This window comes from Vicugna pacos, chromosome 13 (assembly GCF_048564905.1).
Source record: "Vicugna pacos chromosome 13, VicPac4, whole genome shotgun sequence".
In the NCBI taxonomy this organism is placed as follows: Eukaryota; Metazoa; Chordata; class Mammalia; order Artiodactyla; family Camelidae; genus Vicugna; species Vicugna pacos.
In genome coordinates, this window is record NC_132999.1 from 37,736,914 (window position 1) to 37,759,324 (window position 22,411).

The window sequence follows — 22,411 nt, forward strand, 5'->3', positions numbered from 1 at the left end:
TCAGAACCACAGTGGGCATTTAGAGTCACCAGCACCCCTGGGAATGTGGGTGAGGGAGGCATCGGCAGTGCTCCAGTGCATGGAGCTGGGGGACGTGGGTTCGGGTTGGGTCTCCCTGAGTTAACTTTCAGGGATCTCACTGGGTCTCACAGAGTCGGAGCTGCCCGGGCTGTGGATGAGTTGCAGTAACGCTCTCTTCTCTTGTTTATGTGTATTTCTGTGTGTGTGCTCTTGTCAAATAGAAGATCGTGAATTCCCCTCCGCAGCCGTTCATCTCCAACACGGGATTAAAGGGGACAAGAGGCAGGACAGAGCTGCCTGTGGCGTCCAGCGTGGCTTCTCTCGTGTGGGGACCAGGGATGCCTGGGCCGTGCACACAGCCGATTCCAGCCGTCAGCGGTTTGCATAGCACACAGGGGACTTGTAGGGGGCCACTCGCCACTGCCAACTGAAACAATACGATGGCGACATTGACATCCTTCACGACGTTCCCACGACAGACATTCAGGCAGAAAGTGCTGGCGCATTTTCTGTCTGCAAAGTAGAGGGCCATGCCTCACTCATGTGAATAGTCCAGGCCCTGATGACCTGCTCTGAGTCCACTTACAGGCAGTGACACTTGCAAAAAACTCCCCAAACCATCCTGGGTTTGGCTTCCATAGCTCTGGACCCATGCGGCCAAAGCCAGACACCTCCTTGGGACACTTGGATTATTCGTAAATGCAGCCTGCCCTGACTCTCCCTGAATAGCATCTGAAGCCCCGTGAAGGTCATGGATCCGGAACAAAGTGTCAAGGGCACCAAGAAGGCGGAGGGAAGTCCCCGGAAGCGGCTGACCAAAGGAGAGGCCATTCAGACCAGTGTTCCATCCAGCGCCCCGTACCCTGGCAGCAGCACAGCTGCCACCCAAGGGGGCCCCCTCCCAGAGCTCCTAGCCCCGCAGCCCTTCCCAGGCCCCTCGTCAGTTCTTAGGGAAGGCTCTCAGGAGAAAACGGGCCAGCCACAGAAGCCCCCCAAGAGGTCCTCCATCGAAGCCTCTGTCCACATCTCACAGCTTCCGCAGCACCCTCTGACACCAGCATTCATGTCACCTGGCAAACCCGAGCATCTCCTGGAGGGGTCCACGTGGCAGCTGGTCGACCCCATGAGACCTGGGCCCTCAGGCTCCTTCGTGACCCCTGGGCTCCATCCTCAGAGCCAGCTCCTCCCTTCCCACGCTTCCATCATTCCCACCGAGGACCTGCCTGGCATCCCCAAAGTCTTCGTGCCCCGTCCCTCCCAGGTCTCCTTGAAGCCCACAGAAGAGGCACCCAAGAAGGAGAGGAAACCACAGAAGCCGGGCAAGTACATATGCCAGTACTGCAGCCGCCCCTGTGCCAAGCCCAGCGTGCTCCAGAAACACATCCGCTCACACACAGGCGAGAGGCCCTACCCCTGTGGCCCCTGCGGCTTCTCCTTCAAGACCAAGAGTAACCTCTACAAGCACAGGAAGTCCCACGCCCACCGCATCAAAGCTGGCCTGGCCTCGGGGATGGGCGGTGAGATGTACCCCCCAGGGCTGGAGATGGAGAGGATCCCTGGGGAAGAGTTTGAGGAGCCCACCGAGGGAGAAAGTACCGATTCGGAAGAGGAAACGGGCACCACATCCACTCACCCCGCAGAGCTCTCCCCAAGGCCTAAGCACCCGCTCCTGTCCAGCAGTTTGTACAGCTCTGGGAGCCAGGGTTCCAGCCACGAGCGCTGTTCCTTGTCCCAGTCCAGCTCAGCCCCGTCACTCGAGGACCCCGCTCCCTTCGTGGAACCCTCATCCGAACACCCCCTGAGCCATAAACCTGAAGACACCCACACCATAAAGCAGAAGCTGGCCCTCCGATTGAGTGAGAGGAAAAAGGTGATCGACGAGCAGGCGTTCTTGAGCCCGGGCAGCAAAGGGAGCACCGAATCTGGGTACTTCTCACGCTCCGAGAGCGCCGAGCAGCAGGTCAGCCCCCCAAACACCAACGCCAGGTCCTATGCGGAGATCATCTTTGGCAAGTGCGGGCGGATCGGGCAGCGGCCCGCCGTGCTGACTGCCACTTCCACCCAGCCCCTCCTGCCCCTGTCCACCGAAGACAAGCCCAGCCTGGTGCCTCTGTCCGTGCCCCGGACACAGGTGATTGAGCACATCACCAAGCTCATCACCATCAACGAGGCCGTGGTGGACACCAGCGAGATAGACAGCGTGAAGCCCAGGAGGAGCTCACTGTCACGGCGCAGCAGCATGGAGTCACCCAAATCCAGCCTCTACCGAGAGCCCCTGTCATCATCCCACAGCGAGAAAACGAAGCCCGAACAATCACTGCTGAGCCTCCAGCACCCGCCCAGCACCACTCCCCCTGTGCCTCTGCTGAGAAGCCACTCAATGCCTTCTGCCACCTGCACCCTCAGTACCCCCCACCACACCTTCCGAGGCAGCTACTCCTTCGACGACCACGTCGCCGACTCGGAAGCCCTGAGCCGCAGCAGTCAACTGTTTACCTCCCACCCCCGGATGCTCAAGCGCCAGCCGGCCATCGAACTACCTTTGGGCGGGGAGTACAGTTCCGAGGAGGCAGGGCCGAGCAGCAAAGACGCAGCCTCCAAACCCACGGATGAACCGGAACCCAGGGAAAGCGACCTCACCAAAAAGACCAAGAAGGGTTTGAAAACGAAAGGGGTGATCTATGAATGTAACATATGTGGTGCTCGGTACAAGAAAAGGGACAACTACGAAGCCCATAAAAAATACTACTGCTCAGAGCTTCAGATGGCAAAGCCCATCTCTGCAGGTGCTCACACGTCTCCGGAAGCCGAAAGGAGCCAGGCCGAGCATGAGCCCTGGTCCCAGATGATGCATTACAAACTGGGGACCACCTTGGAGCTCACTCCACTGAGAAAGAGGAGGAAGGAGAAGAGCCTCGGGGACGAGGAGGAGCCGCCTGCCCTTGAGTCCACAAAGAGTCAGTTTGGCAGCCCCGGGCCATCCGAGGCTGCTCGGAATCTTCCCTTGGAATCCACCAAGTCACCAGCAGAACCGAGCAAGTCGGTGCCCTCCCTGGAGGGATCTGCGGGCTTCCAGCCAAGGACTCCCAAGCCAGGGTCCGGCTCAGAATCAGGGAAGGAGAGGAGAACCACATCCAAAGAAATTTCTGTCATCCAGCACACCAGCTCCTTTGAGAAGTCCGACTCTCTGGAGCAGCCCAGCGGCTTGGAAGGGGAAGACAAGTCTGCGGCCCCGTTCTCATCCCCCCCGCCTGCCCCTCACGGACGCTCGGCTCACTCCCTGCAGCCCAGGTTGGTCCGCCAGCCCAACATTCAAGTTCCTGAGATCCTGGTGACGGAGGAGCCTGACCGGCCAGACACAGAGCCGGAGCCACCCCCTAAGGAACCCGAGAAGACGGAGGAGTTCCAGTGGCCCCAGCGTAGCCAGACACTTGCTCAGCTCCCAGCCGAGAAGCTGCCACCCAAGAAGAAGAGACTGCGCCTGGCAGAGATGGCCCAGTCGTCTGGGGAATCCAGCTTCGAGTCCTCCGTGCCTCTGTCTCGCAGCCCGAGCCAGGAGAGCAGTGTCTCTCTGAGCGGGTCCAGCCGCTCAGCCTCCTTTGAGAGGGATGACCACGGAAAAGCCGAGGCCGCTGGGCCCTCGTCTGACACACGCTCCAAACCCTTGGGTACCCACATGCTGACTGTCCCCAGCCACCACCCGCATGCCCGCGAGATGCGGAGGTCAGCCTCAGAGCAGAGCCCCAACGTTTCCCACGCCACCCACATGACCGAGACACGCAGCAAATCCTTCGACTATGGCAGCTTGTCCTTGACAGGCCCCCCTGCACCAGCCCCAGCCGCCTCAGCCGCCCCAGCCGCCCCAGCCGCCCCACCAGAGAGAAGAAAATGCTTTTTGGTGAGACAGGCCTCCCTGAGCAGGCCTCCTGAAACTGAGCCGGAGGCTGCCCCCAAGGGAAGACAGGAGAGTGAGGAACCAAAGCCCTCATCCAGTAAATCTTCGGCCAAAAGCGCATTGCCCCCAATGTCCTCGGCAGCCACCTCTCACAGCGGGCACCCAGGAGGCAAGAGCCAGGTGCCGGACAGACCCACCCTGGAGGCCACTCCGCCCTACACAGAAGCACTGCAGGTGTTCCCCCATCCCGTCGCTCAGCATCCCCTGCATGAGAAACCGTACCTGCCCCCGCCTGTCTCCCTTTTCTCCTTCCAGCACCTCTTGCAGCCTGAGCCAGGACAGTCTTCAGAATTCTTTTCCACCCAGGCCATGTCCAGCCTGCTCTCCGCACCATACTCCATGCCCCCGCTTCCTCCCTCCTTATTTCAAGCACCCCCACTTCCTCTCCAACCTACTGTTCTGCACCCAGGCCAGCTCCACCTCCCCCAGCTCATGCCTCACCCAGCCAGCGTCCCCTTCCGGCAGCCCCCTTCGTTTCTCCCCATGCCATACCCTGCATCCTCGGCACTCTCTCCTGGGTTTTTCCTGCCTCTGCAATCCCAGTTCGCCCTCCAGCTCCCTGGCAATGTGGAAGGCCATGTGCCCCAGATCAAAACCAGCCTGGCCCCGCTGGCAACAGGAACCCCTGGCCTCCCGCCCAGCACAGAGTACAGCAGTGACATCCAGCTGCCCCCCGTGGCTCCCCCAGCCAGCTGCTCAGCACCCACGTCAGCCGCTCCGCTGGCCCTGCCTGCCTGTCCAGACACCATGGTGTCTCTGGTTGTGCCCGTCCGCATCCAGACCAACATGCCGTCCTTCGGGAGCGCCATGTACACCACTCTCTCCCAGATCCTGGTCACCCAGTCCCAGGGCAGCTCAGCAACTGTGGCTCTTCCTAAGTTTGAGGAGCCCTCATGCAAAGGGACGTCTGTATGCGGAGCAGATGTGTACGAGGTCGGGCCCAGACCAGCCGGGGTAAGTGAAGAGCAGGGCAGAGGTTTCCCGACTCCATACCTGAGAGTGCCGGTGACATTACCTGAAAGAAAAGGCACTTCCCTGTCATCAGAGAGTGTCTTGAGCCTGGAGGGGAGCTCATCAACTGTGGGGGGAAGCAAACGCGTCCTTTCACCAGCTGGCAGCCTTGAACTTACCATGGAAACCCAGCAGCAAAAAAGAGTGAAGGAAGAGGAGGCTTCCAAGGCAGATGAAAAACTTGAGCTGGTAAAACCGTGCAGCGTGGTGCTTACCACCTCCGAGGATGGCAAGAGACCAGAGAAGTCCCACTTGGGCAGCCAGGGCCAGGGCAGGAGGGAGCTAGAAACACTGTCCAGCCTGTCCTCGGATCCATCTGACCCAAAGGAAATGTCTCCCCTTCCCCACCCCTCATCGCCCCATGTGACAGCCCCAGGCCCAGAGGCTTTGAAGGAATATGCCCAGCCATCTGGTAAACCTCACCGAAGAGGGTTGCTCCCACTGAGTGTGAAGAAAGAAGATTCCAAGGAACAAGCTGACCTCCCTCCACTGGCACCTCCCAGCTCGCTGCCTCTGTCAGAAACGCCCCCCAGACCAGCCAAGTCACAAGAAGGTACGGACTCAAAGAAGGTACTGCAGTTCCCCAGCCTCCACACGACCACTAATGTCAGTTGGTGCTATTTAAACTACATTAAGCCAAATCACATCCAGCATGCAGATAGGAGGTCCTCTGTTTACGCTGGTTGGTGCATAAGTTTGTACAACCCCAACCTTCCGGGAGTTTCCACTAAAGCTGCTTTGTCCCTCCTGAGGTCTAAGCAGAAGGTGAGCAAAGAGACATACACCATGGCCACAGCTCCGCATCCTGAGACAGGAAGGCTTGTGCCATCCAGCTCCCGCAAGCCCCGCATGACAGAGGTGAGTTCAGCCTTGTTTTTCTTCTCCCCACTGAGCTTAAATGTCTTTGCTGAGTTTTTAAAGCCATAGTCTCCTCAAGTTCCGTTTGCAAAATGAGAGCCAGTTGAGTGGGCAGATTTCCTCTCTGTCAGCTGTGACTGGTAACCTGACAAGAAAACACTGGGTTTCTTTATCAGTGTCCCTCACATCATCAGACTACATACATTTCAATAAAGGGAGCTTTAAAGTGATCTCACTTTCCCATTAGCTTCTATTGTAAAATCAAAGTTATCGTCTCAGCCAAAAGACTGAGTTGGAAAATCTGGCTGATGGGAATGCCTATAGCAGTTTCAGGACTTAATGCCACTCCATCATATATTTCCCCCTTGTCCTGTTAGTCTTTACTGCTTTTCTTATTCTCCACATCTGCTATTTCCATTCTCTGGTACCACTTGAAATCTCCCCATTTTCAGAGAGTCTAGAATTTGACACAAACGACTCCTGAAATACTCTTTCTTTTCTGTGAGTAGGACAGCAAATAGAGCTTGGCTGCAGTATTCCTTCTTACCAGAAGGTGGCAGTGTCACTGCTCGACTCACCTGAGCTGTGTAGCAGTGCACAGCCCCGATAAAGGGCTCGTGTTTACTCCTCCGTTGCCTCTGACTTGAGCCTGCATCAAGAGGCATAAAATGAACTGATCCTTGCAAGTTCAGGAAGTTTGAAATTGGATAATTCCAAGTTTGCTTCAGACCAATGACATTTTGATCCTCTGACAAGTCCAGCCTAAGATTCAGGTCATGATGTGTTATGCTAACTTGGCATTTGTAGAATAACAATTGGTCTTATTGGTTGAGTAGCCCCACTGTGCTGGGCTCTGTTCTGGGCCCTTGAATTAATCAATGTTTATCTCCACCTATGAGGTTACAGTACCATCTCCATTCTGTGGATGAGGGAACGGAGGGTCAGAAGATGAGAGAGGTCAAAGTCACCTGGCAAATATTTGGCAAACCCAGAATCTGAACCAAGACCTCTCTGATTCCACAGTCTATTTTTCTTTTTAATTCTTCTTCTTCTTTCAATTATTTGAGGAAAGAAAACCTTAAAAGTGACTGCAAATTTAAAGATGTTCATTAATGTGTCTTCAGACCAGATCCTTTGACCAAGTAAATCCCCTAAACTAAACTCCTATTGTAGATAAATGAACAAAACTGTGTTCTGTAACTTCTCCTATATTCATATCCTCTTCTCTTATTGAGTGACTTTTGTGCATTGAATTTGTCCTTGGCTTAGCTGGATATTTTCCACCAAATTGTTTCCCAAATTTATTCTCTAAATGTCCTTGTCAGTCTACAGACATCCTTAAATGAGGTCTCCGCTCTTACCATAAACATCATGAGTGATTTGCCCTCCAGTGTCTCTTACTGGCTATGGCTACTCCCAAGATGCTGTTGCAATTATAGTCATACTTAGAACTTATTGTGCACATACTGTGTGCCAGGTACCGTGCTCAACATTACTTTTATCCCCTAAAACCATGCTGCCAGTTAGGGTACTATATTGCTGTTTTATGGAAGAAGAAATCAAAGCACAAAGAAGTCAGGTAATTTGCACAAGGCCCCACACACAGTAAATGGCCTGTATTCAAAACTGGATCTCACTCCAAAGCTCTTTCGGATGGTGTGGACTGTCTCTCTGTTTTGATGAAGACCATATAAGAAGAAGGAAGAGTTAATTTGGCTTAAGTGACTTTGGCAATCATTTGCTTAAAATGCTGCTTTCCTAAAATGAGCTGAACCCTGGAAACTTTTTCCTGGAATATTCCATTTGATTCACTGGCATGTTTCCTACCAGAAGCACACCAGTCTGATCCATTAATGTAACTGCATGGTCCACTGCTTGATGCCTTTCTACAGTTATACCTCTCTCTAGTCTCTGCTTGCATATCCCCAGTGATGGGGAGCTCACAACCTATTAGTACAACCCAACCCATCTTTGGACAGTGCTTTAAGAAAGTTCTCTATTATGCTGAGCTGGCATTTGTCATCCCACAGCTCCCATTCTCTGTTAGCAGCTCTGAAAAGGCCCTTTGGGCTATATCAGCATAGCAGCTCTGAAAAGGCCCTTTGGGCTATATCAGCATTTTAGAGCTCTTCCTAACCATCTTTGTGCTAGTCCAGGTCACCCAGTCAGGTTTAAGCGTGATCACAGGTTTTTTTTTCTATGTTTAAGTCCAGGAGAAACCCAATCTTATATAAGAGTTCACTTTGCAGTCACATTTCCTTCCCCTTTGCTCTCCTTCCTTTCTTCTCCTTGGATCATTTTGATAACATGCACTATTGCAAAGAGATTAAGAACAAGGACTCTGGTGCCAAATTGCCCAGATTTGAATCCCACGACCTCACTTACTAGCTGTGTGACCTTGGGCCAGTTACTTAACCTCTCTGGCCTTGGTTTCCTCATCTGTAAAATAGAGATAATAATAATACTTAGTTCATAGGACTGTCGAGATAATTAAATGAGTTAAAATATGCAAAGTGTGTTTAGAATAGTGGTTGGCACATTGGCGCTCAATAATCATATTTACTGTAGTTATTCACATTGTTATCATTAAAAGCTAAAGTGGATCCCTGGTCCCCCTGCTCAGTTCCAATAACGTTTCCTGGTAGACTGGCTCCTGCCTCTAAAACTAGCGTCCTCCAACTTGGCCCAGACAGCACACCTGGTTGTGAGACAGAAGTCATCCCTCAACCTGGGGGAGGCCTCTTGGTCATTCCATGGCTGGCTCAGATGGCAGGTCAAGATGGAATGAAAATAGTGTGCTCTGGAACTCATGGGTATGACATAAAGTCAGCTGCCTTCTGCCAAACCAGCAGTCCAAACCCTCATTTGGTTTCCAATCCCCATCTCCAAATCTGAAGAGACTGTGGGGGTCACTGAGTCATAAAAGCTGGCCCTGGAGTGAATCTTCAAGATAGTCTAAATCCCCTTAGTCTCTGAAGCCCAGAGAGGTGAAGTAACCCACCCTGGGGAGGCTCAGCATGCAGTGTCTTACGTGGTGCTAGAACTCAGATTCTCTGATTCCCAGACAGCTACCTTTCTGCCCCTTATAGGGGCAGATGTGGTGGCTGGCATGGGGACTGCGGTTCTTAGATTGTCCAGCGCCAGAAGACATGTTTTCTCCTCCCACCAGCTGTAAACAGTGCAGTTCCTCATGACCTTAATGACAGTGGCGTGAAGTAGGATAGAATTTCACTGCTGGCCCCAGCCCCCAGCCCAGCATCGCTGCTCCCTATTCAAGGGAGCACCCACCCCCTGCTGTCATTAGCGAATCTAGGGGACATGTTCTCACCCAGCCAGCTCTCCCCACCAAGGCCTGCAGCTCTTGAAGTAAGTGGGCTCCCTGAGATGCACACCCCTCGGTGGGCAGCACAACCTCTCTGTGCCCGGCTCTAGGGGCTTCTAGAGGGGCAGGGCCCTCCCTCAGGAGTCCTGCACTCTGCTCCCAGCAATGCCCTTAACTTGCTGCACGACCTTGACTTTCTGATCTGTAAAAGAGAATTGGGCTAGTTAATCTCCAAAGGTAGAATCTTCCTTTATTTATTCGACAGTTCCTCACACGCCTTCTCTGAGGCTGATGTGATGGAGACTGAGATGAGGACCTGTCCCCAGAAGCCCCTAGACAAGTGTGAAAGAAAGAGCAAGCTCAGCTCTTGTGGAAAGGCCTGGTCTTCCCCTGAGTAAGACCAGTCAGAGTCCCAGTTCTGACACTGACTCTCCATGTGGCCTTGAATAAGAGATTCACCTCTCTGGGGATTGGCGCCCCTCCTTCTGTAAAGTGGGGCTCATAGCACCCCTTCACTAGGTAGAGTGAAGACAAAGTGAGCCATGATGAGTGTCAGTGTGCAATGCCATCAAAGCCATCTTTCCATGACAGCGGTTTAACCAGCCATGATTTTGTCATTCCTGCGGTGGGCCAGGTTCACCTCCCTTCGCTGGTTTCCCCGGAAGCCCAGAAAGAGATAGCTAGAGTGGAGAAGGAAGAGGAGAAGCGAGGGAAGCCGGAGGAGGACGCTCCTGCCTCCAAGAGAGGGGAGCCGGCCAGGATCAAAATCTTCGAAGGAGGGTAAGAATCATGTTTGGTTTGCAATGTCTGCTTTGTGTGGAGGAAGAGCTCGCGCCTGCCTGCGGGCTTGCGGAGTGGTACTATCTGTGTTCAGAGGCGGTGAGCATCACAAAGGCCACGGCTATGCCCACAGGTGTCCTGGGCTTCCAGCTGTGCCATCAAGGAGATGCTGTCTTTATGGGACTTGCAAGCCAATTCTGTTTAAGAATGCCATTCCTTGGTGGAGGGGGAGGATGCTGGGTGTGTGCTGGGGACCAGAGCCATCTGGGTCCTCCCCCAGCCCCTCTTTTCTCAGATACTGCATTGGGGTTGATAATGAGTCTCCTGTCCAGACCGCTGTTTACCTTGGTGTATGTTTCCCAAAAGTCATCTCTGTCCTCTGTCCTGCCTAAGAACCACCATGGCAGGCCTGGTGTCCCACGGGGGAACTCTGGACCTGCCAACTGGGCTCTTTGCTGGGCTGATAGCTCACTGCAGCTGCATACACCGGCCTCTGTTTTGAGTGCCGGGGGTCCAGGATTCATTGGTTGGTAAATATTTAGAATAATACCTCTGGTTTTTCACCTCTGGTTCTTGTCTTTGGAAACCTAATGATTGAAACATCTCAAGACTCACAACTGTGGGGCTCTCTGGACTCCAGCAGGCTGCCTCGTTTCAGACCTGCTTTGTGGATGTGTTATGTGAGCTGTGTTCCGTGTGACCACATGTGTGATCCCTGGGACGTGGGTGTCTGTAAGCAGGTCCAGTGGTGTCTGTCTCAGGGTCCTGTGTCTGTGTCCCCAGTGTGATCAGTGCAGCTCTCGTCCCACTCAGTCCTGAGGGTCAACATCATGGAGGAAAGCCTGCCTCCCCAGGAGGACGGTCCCCAAGAACCCCAGCCAACAGGGAATGTCACTGGGGCCTGTGACCCTCTGGCACCTGCAGGTGCCTAACTCACAAGGTCAACGTGGAAGGTGGCGGATCCCTCTGTAGGGCTGGGAGAGCAGATGCTGCCAAACTCCCCAAGTCCACCAGTGGGCATCCTCAGGTGGCACTGACCAACAGAGGGGGTATTTGGAAATGGAACTTGGGGGTTTGGGGTGTCACACTAATAGGGAGAGGGTCAGAGATGACATCCTGCCGTGTCAGAGACACGGCCCCCTAGGGGAGAAATACCCTGCCCTGAGTTCCAGTAACCACTCCATTGAGAAATGCTAGACCAGAGGCTTTTCGAAATACTAACCCACTTTCCATCTGGAGATGGACAGGTTTCCTCTTCTGCTACTTGGTTAGAGCGCCCCCGTGTGTCTTCCTGTTCTCATATCATCGGGTCCTCCCATGCCACATGAGACTTCATGCAAAGATTGGTGCGTCTGGTCACAGTGACTTTCCTTCTTCTCCCTGGCTTCAAGGACCATCTGGGGGGCCCGGGGGCAGCTAAGTGTTAGCTGGTGTGCAGGAAGGGGTTTGCTTCTGCCCTGAGAGGCAACCGCTTCCAGACTGCAGATCTGATTCCCTGAGACGGCTCCCTGCTGCCCTCGTTCCCCTGGGGAAGCCTGAGCCCCGAGAAAGGCAGCAGGCAGGAGCCTGTCCCCATCCTGGTTAGTTCACAGCTCCAGCTGCAGGCCAGAGTCTCTGCCACACGGCCTTACTTCAAGTGAAAGGTGAAGGTTTCCCCTGAGCCCCCTTCTCTTCTTCCTACAGCCTGGGCATCGGTCCCTCCTCCAGCCCACCTCACCCCACGCCTCCATGCCATTCAGGTCGTCACTTAATCCCCCTGCTCTGTTTCAGAATCCCCCTCTCTTTCAGGGTTCGGCATCCCTGCCCCAGAACATCTCTCCTACTTACTTACCTCTGTTTCGCTCAGACTCTCCCCACACCTCTCCAGCTCTGCCTCCCACCTGTAAAAGGGGATAATTACACGCGTGGTGGATGCCGGGTACCTCTGCTGCCCTGTGTGAAGGCTGTGGGTCATGGTGCTGACAGATGGGCATCAGAGCGTTTTTTCACAGTCATGCGCATCTCTGTTATCTCCCTCCAGGATGGTCCCACTCTTTTCCGTCCACTGAGGATGAGGAACATCACCCTCACTCTCTCTGCTTGTCGTGTCTAATTTGAGCACTTCGGGGGTCAAGTAGTGCCACGAGGCAGATCATCTCCCACAGCCCTACTGTCCCACCTAGCCCCCGCTGCATCTTCACCCCCACTTCTAGGGACCCCTCAGTATCCCTGGTTCTCTTAGGGCTGGTATCACCCCCTGAGGAGTATTTAGAAATGTGGGCTTGATAATTTTGGGTTGTTGACTAAGTGGGGGCACCACCAGTACTTCATGGACAGAGTCAGAATTGCAACCATCCTATAACCAACCACAGAACCACTCGTCCCACCCAAAATGCCAAGGCTGCCCTCACCCCGGAAATACTGAATTCATCTTTCAAGCACACCCACCTGAAGTCACCGGGATTTTGCCTTAGACCCATTTCTTCCTTTTTTAATTTCTTTTTTTTTTTTTTAACACAGCAAGCATTTATATTTCACTCCAGTACCTGTTTGACAGGGGTGTGCAATGGGGTTCTGTTCCTGGGAGTGACTCAGAGATCCGGGCTGACAAGAGGCTGAGAGCGGGAGAAGGGGCGGTGGTGAATTGTGCACTGGCTCTTCAGGCTTCCACCAGGAAGCTTCTGCTCCCATCTCATTGGCCAGAGCAAACCGCATGGCCTCACCGGGCTCCCCAAGAGTGGGGAAGCACAGCCCAGCCATGTGCACGGGAGGATCGGGGAGGACCGGGGAGGACCGGGGAGGACCCGAGCTGTTTGGTAGACAGCACCGGATACTCCAGACATGCAGCACACGCCTGGAACTTGCTGTTTTGACACCCCAAGGATTTTGAACTGTATCCACGTCGATCCATAGAGATCTAATTCACGGCCATGAGCCAGTAGACCAGAGAGGGAGAGTAGATTCTGGATGAGTCTAACATTCATGAGTCTTCTCTTCACTAGTCTCCTTACTCTTCTTGGCCTCCAACCGAGCAGTTGATCAATTAATCAATCCAACCAGGAGGAACTGTTTATTCAGACCCTTATGGGTGCTCTATGCCGGGAGATACCTGGAACCAAGGGTTTTGCTGTCAAGGAGGCTGGCTCAGGTGCAGCACCAGGCCCGGTGCTGAGGTGTGGACCGCTGGTGCTGAGGTGCTCACAGCAGGTGGGGACCCCTGGGGCTGGAGTAGCCGGTGAGGTCTTCCCGGAAGGGACGGGCTGGGCTGGAGGGTGTGCGAGACCAAGACAGGCAGAGAGGAAAGGAGGGTCGGTCGGCAGTCTGAGTGTAAAGGCGACGTGTGCACCTGGTCATTCTGACCGGTTTCTTCTGGTCTTGGGTGTTCTCCCCATTGACGTCACCCACCTCCTTGGCGTCAAACCTCATCACTGTGCCAAGGGCACCAAATCTGGGTCTCCAGCTACGATCTCACTCCTGTACTACAGACCAGTGCTTCTCATGCCTCCTGGGCACCTTCGCCTGCGAGACTAGGGCACCTCAAACTCAGCGTGTGCTGACCAAGCCCTCTGTCACCAGCAGCATCCCCCTCTACATCCAGAGCCCAGATGATGCACCAGCCCTTCACACTCAAAACCTTAGCATCATCGTGAACTTAGCGTCATCCCCCTTCCAATTAGCCCCCAAATTCTGGTGTCCGCACCAAGTGGTCCATGACTCAGAGGTAATGTCTCTTCACTCCCTGTGCCAAGGCTCTGGTCTCGCTCTCTCCAGGCCCCATGTTGCTGCCACTGAGTGTCTTTGATCATGGTTGTGCCTGTGTCACACCTCAGTCCAGAGCCTGCTGTGGCCGCCTTGCTGGCAGGATCCAGTCAAAACAGCCCGATCTCCCTGGTCCCACAGTCTCACCCGCCCCTGTTGTGCTTCGCCTTCTGTGCCTGCTGGGCCCTGGCCATCGCTGAATTCTACCCACCTCCAAAGGGCAGCACTCAGCCCTCCTCTGCCTAATCTCTCGGGTCCCTCCACACTCCTGAGTTCTTTGCGTCCCTTCTAGGAAAACACTGGCGCTGAAATTCTCTCCTCCTGGAATGAAGTCCTGCCTTGGCTTGGGTCCCAGGGCCCTGCTTTGTCCTCATTATGCACCAGTTTCTGTTTATGGCACTGATTTCCGGCACACGGCCCCCTCCCTGCACTCCCCGTCGCCTTCGCACCTGGGCACGGCCTGCCTCCCAGCCAGCCTCTGGGAGTGCCCATCAGGACGTCCTGGCCTTCTCACCCAGCACCTCTGCGTTTGCCTCGGCTGCTTCAGAAGAGCTCTTTTGTTACAGAATGTCGTTTTCACACATACAAAGTTATCAAAGTTACATGTTACACTGAGAGTCATGCCTGTACCGTCCTAGCTGAAGTTCACTTGCTGCAAGGAAAGCTGAGGACTCAGCCCAAAGGGCAGGTGTGGAAGAAGAGACTGGGAGGGGTAGGAAATACTTGGCTGCCGGAAGTGGGCCTCCAGGCCCAGCCAGGGTGGGAGGCCCTAAGAAGATGGCTGCAGGCAGGGGGCGAGGGATGGGTTGGGTTTAGAGAGGCAGCCCAGCCTCCGCCTGGACTGGAATATCGGGCAGGGGACAGAAGCCCAGCTGTGCACTGGGCCAGCGAGGGTGGGTAGGGTGACTCACGAGTACGGGGTAGCCCAGGGCTGCCCCCTGAGCCCTTTAGGCCTTTAACAGAAGGTGTCCATGCCAGACCCGCCACTTGCAAACAACAGGACTCAGCTGCTGAGCTGGGACAAGACCATCTGTGCTCCCACTGTGGGGGGGAAGGGGGGGCACTGAATCCCATCTCTTCCCAGCTCCCCCGGTACACCCCAGTTCATCACTCCAGCCACTGCCTCTCCCTGGCCCATTCAGTTTAGCACGTCTGAATTTAAGAGTTTCCCACCTAAAAAATACTCCTGTAACTAAAAGGCTTGGATCGCCAGATTTTTCTGTTTTTCTTTAAAAGAAAAATTCCAGAAGGAGACAACTGTACATGCTCACCTCCCATCTTTCCTCCCACCGCCTCTCAGACCCATGCCAGCGTGTCTTTGGACTCACCACACCTCAAAAACTGCACTTACTGAAAAAAAAAAGAGGAAAGTATATAGATATAGATATGTTAATAAGGAATATACAGACATACATATAAATCTGCATATTCTGCATTATAATTATAGAATAAACTACAATATTTAATTAAGTTAAACCAAAAGTAAAGTTGGGAGATAATGAAACTAACTGACACAATGTGACCTAAAAAGAAAAAAAGCTGCACATATCAAGGTCAACAGTGACCTTGCAGAATTCCATGGTCTGTTCTCTTCCATTCTTTCCTGACCTGCTGGCAGCACTGGACACAGTTGATCCCTCCCCAGTCTTTGAAACACTTTGTCCACTGGATTCTGGGGAGACCTCTTTCTTGACCCTCCTCTTCCTCTGCCAGCAGCACTTTCTCATCATCTTCGTGATTTCCCATCATCTCCCGATCTCTACACCTTAGGGCCTCCAGGGCTCAGCCCCTGGGCCTCCCCTTTGCTTCGTATAAACTCACTCTCAAGATGACTCCATACGCCTTCTATGGGCCAGTGTCTCCTAGACTCGCATCTGCAGCTGGACTTCTCCCCAGAGCTCCGTGTCGGGTCTCCAGCCATCCGTGTGATGGTCACTTGGGCGTCCAGTGAGCCCATGCTTAGAACGTAGCACGGCAGGTATTGAAGACCCACTGTGACTCATGGGGCTCTTGATACATTTAAAGACATTGTTTGCTTCATTTAGTATTGTTCCACTTGAAGGAGTTATATTTTTAACAGGTGTGCTTTTCTACCTCATGTATTTTCATAAATGTCTAATAGCTGAATTTATTTGTATTGCCGTCTAAGAGTTTATGTAAGATATCCAATACATGTTGTTTATGGGGTACTTATATTTTTTAAAGAATGTGTGTGTGTGTATTTATAAAATAGTAGCTTGGAAAGAATAGTTTCAATTTTTAAAAATTTGAAGTTTTTTTTGAGGGGAAGAGTATAGCTCAGTGGTTGAATAAATGCTTAGCAGGCATGAGGTCCTGGGTTCAATCCCCAGTACCTCCATTCCAAAAAAAAAAAAAATTAAATAAATAAATAAATAAACAAACAAACAAACTTAATCCCTCCCCCCCAAAAAAAAACTTTAAAAATTTAAGGTTAAATTTTAAAAAATAAATTTAAATTTTTTTGATTTAAAGTTTTTCTTTTCTAATAATTTTTCATTTCTTCTTGGACTTTGAAACCTAGAAGTGTAGCATATTTTCCATCCCAAATTTCTAAATTTCTACGCTGTCTAGCCCCATCCTACTGTGAACTCCTGACTAAGGATGTTGTTGAATTAGGTCTTTGGGACTACTTGTTACCTCTGTATATTTATTAGGGGACAAATTGACTAAATTGTGAATTAAATTAGTAATGGTAAGTTGGAGCTTTGGGGATAGGTGTAAAGAATAAACCCCTCAGGTAAACCACTCTCTAAAAATGCAAACCAGAACAACAACAAAAAAAAAATTCACGTTACTGAAGGGTCGGTGACGTTAAGTTTGTAAAATGTATAATGGAGGCAGAAACCCCGCGCACAGCACCACTCCTTTGCCGAGTGTCTCTTTAAAAGTCTTGTGAGTGGTCAGGGGAGAAAAGGATATCTTTTGAAGGAAGGAGGCAAAATCACATGTTCAAGCTCTGCACAGGCAACTTCATTTTCCTACATGTTCAGGCCCCACACTGTTCTGTCTCACCTCTGTTGACAAATCCCATCAACTCACTCTGTGAAACCGTATCCAGAATCTGCCCATTTTTCCCACCTCCCAGCTCAAACCACCTGGATTATATAATCTCCTGCTTTCGCCCGTACTCACTGCAGTGTATTCTCAACCCAGCAACCAATGTGATCCTGCTGAACATCTGCAGGCCCTGTCACTCCCTGTCTGTCCCCTCCACGGCCCTCAAGTGGCCTGTGTGTGCTGGTCCCAGGTCCTCCCTGACCTCTGCCTGCCACTCTACCCCTCAGTCCCTGTGCTCCAGCCAGTAGTCTCTTTGTCAGACGCACTTCTGCCTCAGGGCCTTTGCACTTGCTTTGCCCTCTGTCTGGGACACTTCTTCCAGAGAGTCCCACAGCTCCCTCACTTCTTTCAATCACCCTGCTGTGAAACCTTCCCACGCCTGCCACATGTACCTTCCTCTAGTATTTCTTATCCCCTTTCCCTTCCTTACTTTATTTTTCCCCATGTAGTCACTAGTTTCTGTTTCCTCCACCAGAACATTCACCCTGTGAGAGGGACAGAAATGGTGCTCTGCTCCTTGTGGTATCCTGGGGCGGAGAAGGGTGCCTGACATATAGGCCATGCTAGAGAATGTTTATTAAATGAAGGAATCTCCCTTTAACTGAGCACTCAGGTGAGGGGCCAGGTCCCTGAACTCAGCAGCTCTTAGAATCTGTGAGCAGGGTGGAGGCTCTGAGTCTCAGGAAGGAGCAAGGACACAGAGTCAGGGCTGCACTAGGCTGCGCAGGACCCACCCACCAGGAGTTAGGCTGGGTCTGGGAAAGGTGAAGCCAGGTGGCCTGAGCTATGGGGCAAGCACCTGGGGCTGGGAGCCAAAGTTGTTTGCTTGCTGACCTGCCCTGTAAGTGTTGAAGCTAAAAATGAAACGTGATGCCAAAGAGGGTTGGCTCACGGGGTGCCAGCTCCCAGGCCAGTCCTGCATTGAGCAGATCCCTTGTGTCCTGTGGGCTGGAGAGGAGTGGTCTTGGGCACTCACCTCTGGAGAGAGGCTGCTGTCCTTCATGGGTGAGTTCTAGCTGCCAGGGCCCTGTCTTCTTCCAGAGAGACCCAGTGCCTTGATATCTCTTTAATTCTCAGACTTCTCCTCCCAAGTGTAGACTTGCAGCTCTGACTGTGGCCCCAATGGGCTGGGAGTGAATTGTCCAACCCTCATCACAGGTGCCCACACTGGGTTTTGTTCTCTGTTTCCCTTGAATCCTATTGCTCTATCTCTCCTAGGGAATCTGGCCTGGATTTCAGGAAGAGGGTGGGAGTTGTGGGGGCAGGGGAGGGCAGGATATTGCAGAGTCCAGGTGCGACAGTCAATAGCTTAGACCAGGGAGACAGCAACGGAGACAGGGGATGGGGCTAGAGGACTTCTGGTGAATTGAATACAAAGGATGAGGAAGAGAAGCTGGGGATGAGGAATGATTGCCGCTATTCTGGCTCAAGTAATAGCCGGATGGATGGTACTTCTGTTCACCGAGATGGGCAGGGGTCGGGGAGGAGAGTAAGAAGGAGGTTTGAGGAAGGGGAGAGCTAAGCTTGGTGGACACGTTCACTTTGAGATGCCAGACATCCAAGCGTGCAGGGAGGCGTTTTGCAATTGGAAATGTGAGCGTGGCATTCAGAGGACAGGCCTGAGCTGGAAGCACACGTTTGGGATATGCATGTGTCAGGGCAGGGATGCTCTTTAGGGGGATGGGGCTGGATGGGGTCACTTGCGGAGATGGAGAAGAGAGGAAAGAATGGTGCACTGGGATATGCCAGCGGTCAGAGGGCAGGGAGAGATGAGGCTGCAAGAGTTCGAGAAGGAAAAGCCAGAGGACTAGGAGGAGACCCAGCAGAGAAAGAAGTCCTGGAAGCCAAGGGCAGAGGGAGTTCAAGAAGGAGGGAGTGGCCAGCTGTGCTGAGTGCTGCGTAGAGGCCCAGGACGCGGAGGCCAGGCAAGTGTCCATGGGACGTGGCCACATGGGCGTCCCTGGTGACCTTGATGGGAGCTGTTTCGGGAGATGGAGTCCTGAGGGCGTGGGTTGAAATAAGACGTGGAGGCGGCGCGTGTAAACCCGTCCCAAGAGGCTGACTGTGGCGAGGAGCAGAAAACACGAGGGAGCGAAGGGTAGGACTTGGGTGAGTGTGAGGCTGAGCAGGCGGGTGTTTGCACAGAGAGAGCCTCGGCGTGCGTGTGCTGCTGGGAGTGATTTACAGCCGGGGACAGGTGATGGTGCCAGGAGAGGAGGGGCAGAGGCCTGGAGGAGGTGCGAGGGGTGGAGCCGAGTGCTGGTGAGGAGGGGGCTTTTCTCCCGCAGTAACAGGAGGAAAGGCCGATGCCTGTGCAGCAAGCAGAGCTGGTGGTTTGGGGTGGGAAGTGGGGAGGGTTCCCTCGCCCCGATCTAGACCTCTTCTCTGTTTCTGGAACACCTCCATTCACCAGCGAGAGATTTATGAACGGCTGTTTTGAAAACAAAAGCAGGAAATGTCTGTTTCTAGGAAATCACTTAGATTCTTAGAAAAGTTATTTCTTTGTCAAGATTATCCTCCAAATACATATATCAGATGTTACACTCTAGTTAGTTCGACCCTCTGTACTGGCCTAGCCTCTTTCTCCTGGTGCTCAAAGGACTTCCCAGGGAACACTGGCTCCAGGCAGAGAAAGCTGATTATGTCACTATGAAACCAAGTCACTGACAGTTTAAAAAAAAAAGAAGAAGACAACATGAAATGCAAAATGGAAAAGAAAAGACATTGATTACGGGGCAGACTGAGTGTCTGAGTGTGCTGAGGCCGGAGTCCCCAGAGCCCTGAGGACGATCAGGGAAGACCTAAATGCATCCTATTAAAATTTAAAGGAGAATCCATTTCTCCAGCAGGCACTGTCTCTGGTTCCTGCAAGGCACTCAGCCTGAGCGGGAGGGAGTGTGGGGAGTGGAGTCCCCGCGCCAGCACACGGTGGCCCTGACAGCTGCAGCGAGGACCAGGCATCCCCTGGGCCTGGACAGCGTCTGCCTGAGTCCCTGGCCTCCTTGTTTGGAGAATCAGGCCAAGTGCCCAGGAGGAAGCTGGCTTCTCCCCTTCTCTCCTGGGAGTGGAGGGAGGCGGGAAGCAGACTCTTGGCAAACAGTGGCACACACGCTCTTTCTTTCTTTGAGTTTTACATCGATCAGAGTGGCATGTGCACAAAGTTTAAAGAGGCAAATATTTTCATACATTTTGTTATGGAAAATAACATTACCTTTTCTCCCCCATATTTTCTGGCCCGCCCAGCCCCACCCCCACCCTTGGAAGCAGTAACTTTCATCTCTTTTAGCTGACGATCTCGGTTTACCTCTGTATCTCTAAATAATGGACCTGGGTTGCTACTCCGGCCTTTCCACAGCCATAGGTATTAGCTAGTGAGCCCAGATCCTTTCCCCGTTCCACATGTGCCCTAGTCCTACATCCTCTCGTTAGAATGGTCCCATATACAATTCACTGCCAAGGCATATAATGAGCTGTGCTTTCCTATACAACTTCTCTATTTTCTCTGTGGATGAAAAATTGTGTGTGTGCATATGTTTACTTAGTGTTTTAAATATTTATTGCTAATTCAACCCTAAATTTCTCAGCTCACCAAATATCCCCTGAAAATATTGAGATGCATGGGTTCTTGCCCACGCAGTCCCTCCCTGAGGTGTCCAGCCGGCTCCAGACTGCAGGGGTTGCTCCCTCTGCCTGGGGCACAGCTCCCACCCCAGAGGGCTCCCTTCACCCTCGATCTGGAGATTCTCTGGCCTCCTATGTTGGATCTCCTCTTTCTAGACACTTCTGTCTTCCTTTTCCTCGGTGTACTTGCTCGTTTTCACAGAGCCCACCCATCAGCTTGGTCTTCTTGAGAAAGAGCCCATGAGCGGCTGGGCTGGGCGATGCTTCCCCCGACTGGGAATGTTGGCCATGTCTTCATTCTGTTTCTCGGTAGAATTTCAGGTTGGAAACCACTTTCCTTCAGTTTTGAAGGCTTTGCTCCCTTGTCCTCAAGTTTCCGAGTTGCTCTCAAGAGTTCCAGCTCCGTTCTAATTCCCGTTCCCCTCTCTGCGGCTGTGGGAGGGGCTGCTCTGCATCCTGGGCGCTGTGCCATTTCCCAGGCGTGCATCCCGGCGCGGGGCGGTTTAATCCCCCAGCGACTCTTTCAGTCTGGTGGCTCAGGGACTTCTGCTTTAAGGAAGCTTCTTGACTTGCTTACTTGATGATTTCCTCTCCTCTTTTTTCTCATTCCTCTCTGGACCTCCTGTTCCTCAGGCACTGGATCTCCTGGCTTGTTTCTCCGATTTTCACACCTCTCCGCCGGAATTCCCATCTCCGTATTTTTGCCCGGCTTTCTGGGAACTTCTCTCCATTTTGTCTTCCAGCTACTCTTTTTTTTCCATCTGCGCTATCACATTTTTCATTTTCAAGAGGGCTTTTATCACCCTGAATGTTTCTTTTAATAGTATCCTACTTTTATTGGATCCTTTCCAGTATCTTCCCACTTCTCTTGGAGGCTATTAAGGTTAGTTGTTTTTGTTTTCTTTTCCACATGGTTTCTGTTTCTCTCAGGTTCCCTTCACCCTTGTGTTCGCTCAGTGTCTTTTCTCACGTGTCTGATAACCTCTGGTCTCTTCGCTTAAGAGGCTCAGAGATGCTGGGCACCTGCATGAGAGAGTGAGGTTTCCCCAAAACTCATCTGGGCTATTCCACTCGGGAGGCTGCCATCACAGTGTCTTAAGTCTTTCTTCTTCGGCAAAGACTCCAGTCTCCCACCTGAAGGACGCAGAGTTCACGTCCCATCGCCTGGGAGCCACAGAGAGGGAAAAAGTGGGAGGGGGAGGCGTCTTCGCCTGCAGTGATGCAGTCACTTCACCCCTTCATTTCTTTGTGGTTCTCCTGCCCTCACCTTGCCTGACATCCCTCTCCAAGGTCTTTCGTCTCACACTTTGCAGAGTATAAACCTCCAGGCTGTCTCAGGAGTGGTCTCCTGGCTGCTGGAGTTGAGGAAGGGATGAAGTCTGACTGCTTCTTATGAGACTTTCAATTCGGCAGCCTTATCTTAGTCCCCTCCCATCCCCACCTCCAGGGTCCTCGAAGGGTCCTGTGGTGTATGTCAGGTTGGTTCTCATATTCCCTGCTGTCAACTTTGAATTCTGTTGTCTTGAGTCTACAAAATCTTTTTCACTCTTCCATCTCTTTCCAGCTTCTTCAAGTTTATTGTCAGTCTTCTCTCCTACTCTTCTCTTCTTTGTGGGATTTTTTTAATGCCAAAAAAAAAAAAAGAGAGAAAGAGAGCGTGAAAGAGAGAGAGAGAGAGAAGGGAAGGGATGGGTTAAGAAAGAATGTTCCTCCCAGCATCTTTAATAACCTACTACTAGTAGGGTTGTTTTGACATATGTTTTAGGCACAGAACTCATTCTTCCAAAGAACTCTTTGGGGAAGGTCACCCTCTCAGCCTCCCCCATAGATCCTTGGGGGCCCTCGGGCACCTTCCTGAACTCCTAGGACTCAGAGGAGCACACGAGAAACTGCCGGTGTTCTAGAGAGTCTGGAAAGCCTTTGGGTGTTGGACTGAGATAGAATCAGATTCCAGGCCTGCCTCCAGCAATCACTGGCCAGCCCCCAAAGGCAGGGACAGTGGTGTTTACAGGCTCCTGGTGAGAACT

At 52.5% G+C, this 22,411-nt stretch overlaps 1 protein-coding gene across 1 annotated transcript in view; it reads left to right on the plus strand.

Annotated features, from left to right (window-relative positions):
* The window catches only part of HIVEP3 (HIVEP zinc finger 3), a 125,832-nt gene that overhangs the window by 63,831 nt on the left and 39,590 nt on the right, over nt 1–22,411 (plus strand). The window contains exons 3-4 of the mRNA XM_072974653.1: nt 243–5,845; nt 9,802–9,947. Of these exons, the coding sequence (XP_072830754.1) occupies nt 773–5,845; nt 9,802–9,947 (5,219 nt within the window). The 5' untranslated portion in view covers nt 243–772. The remainder of the gene's footprint in view (nt 1–242; nt 5,846–9,801; nt 9,948–22,411) is intronic.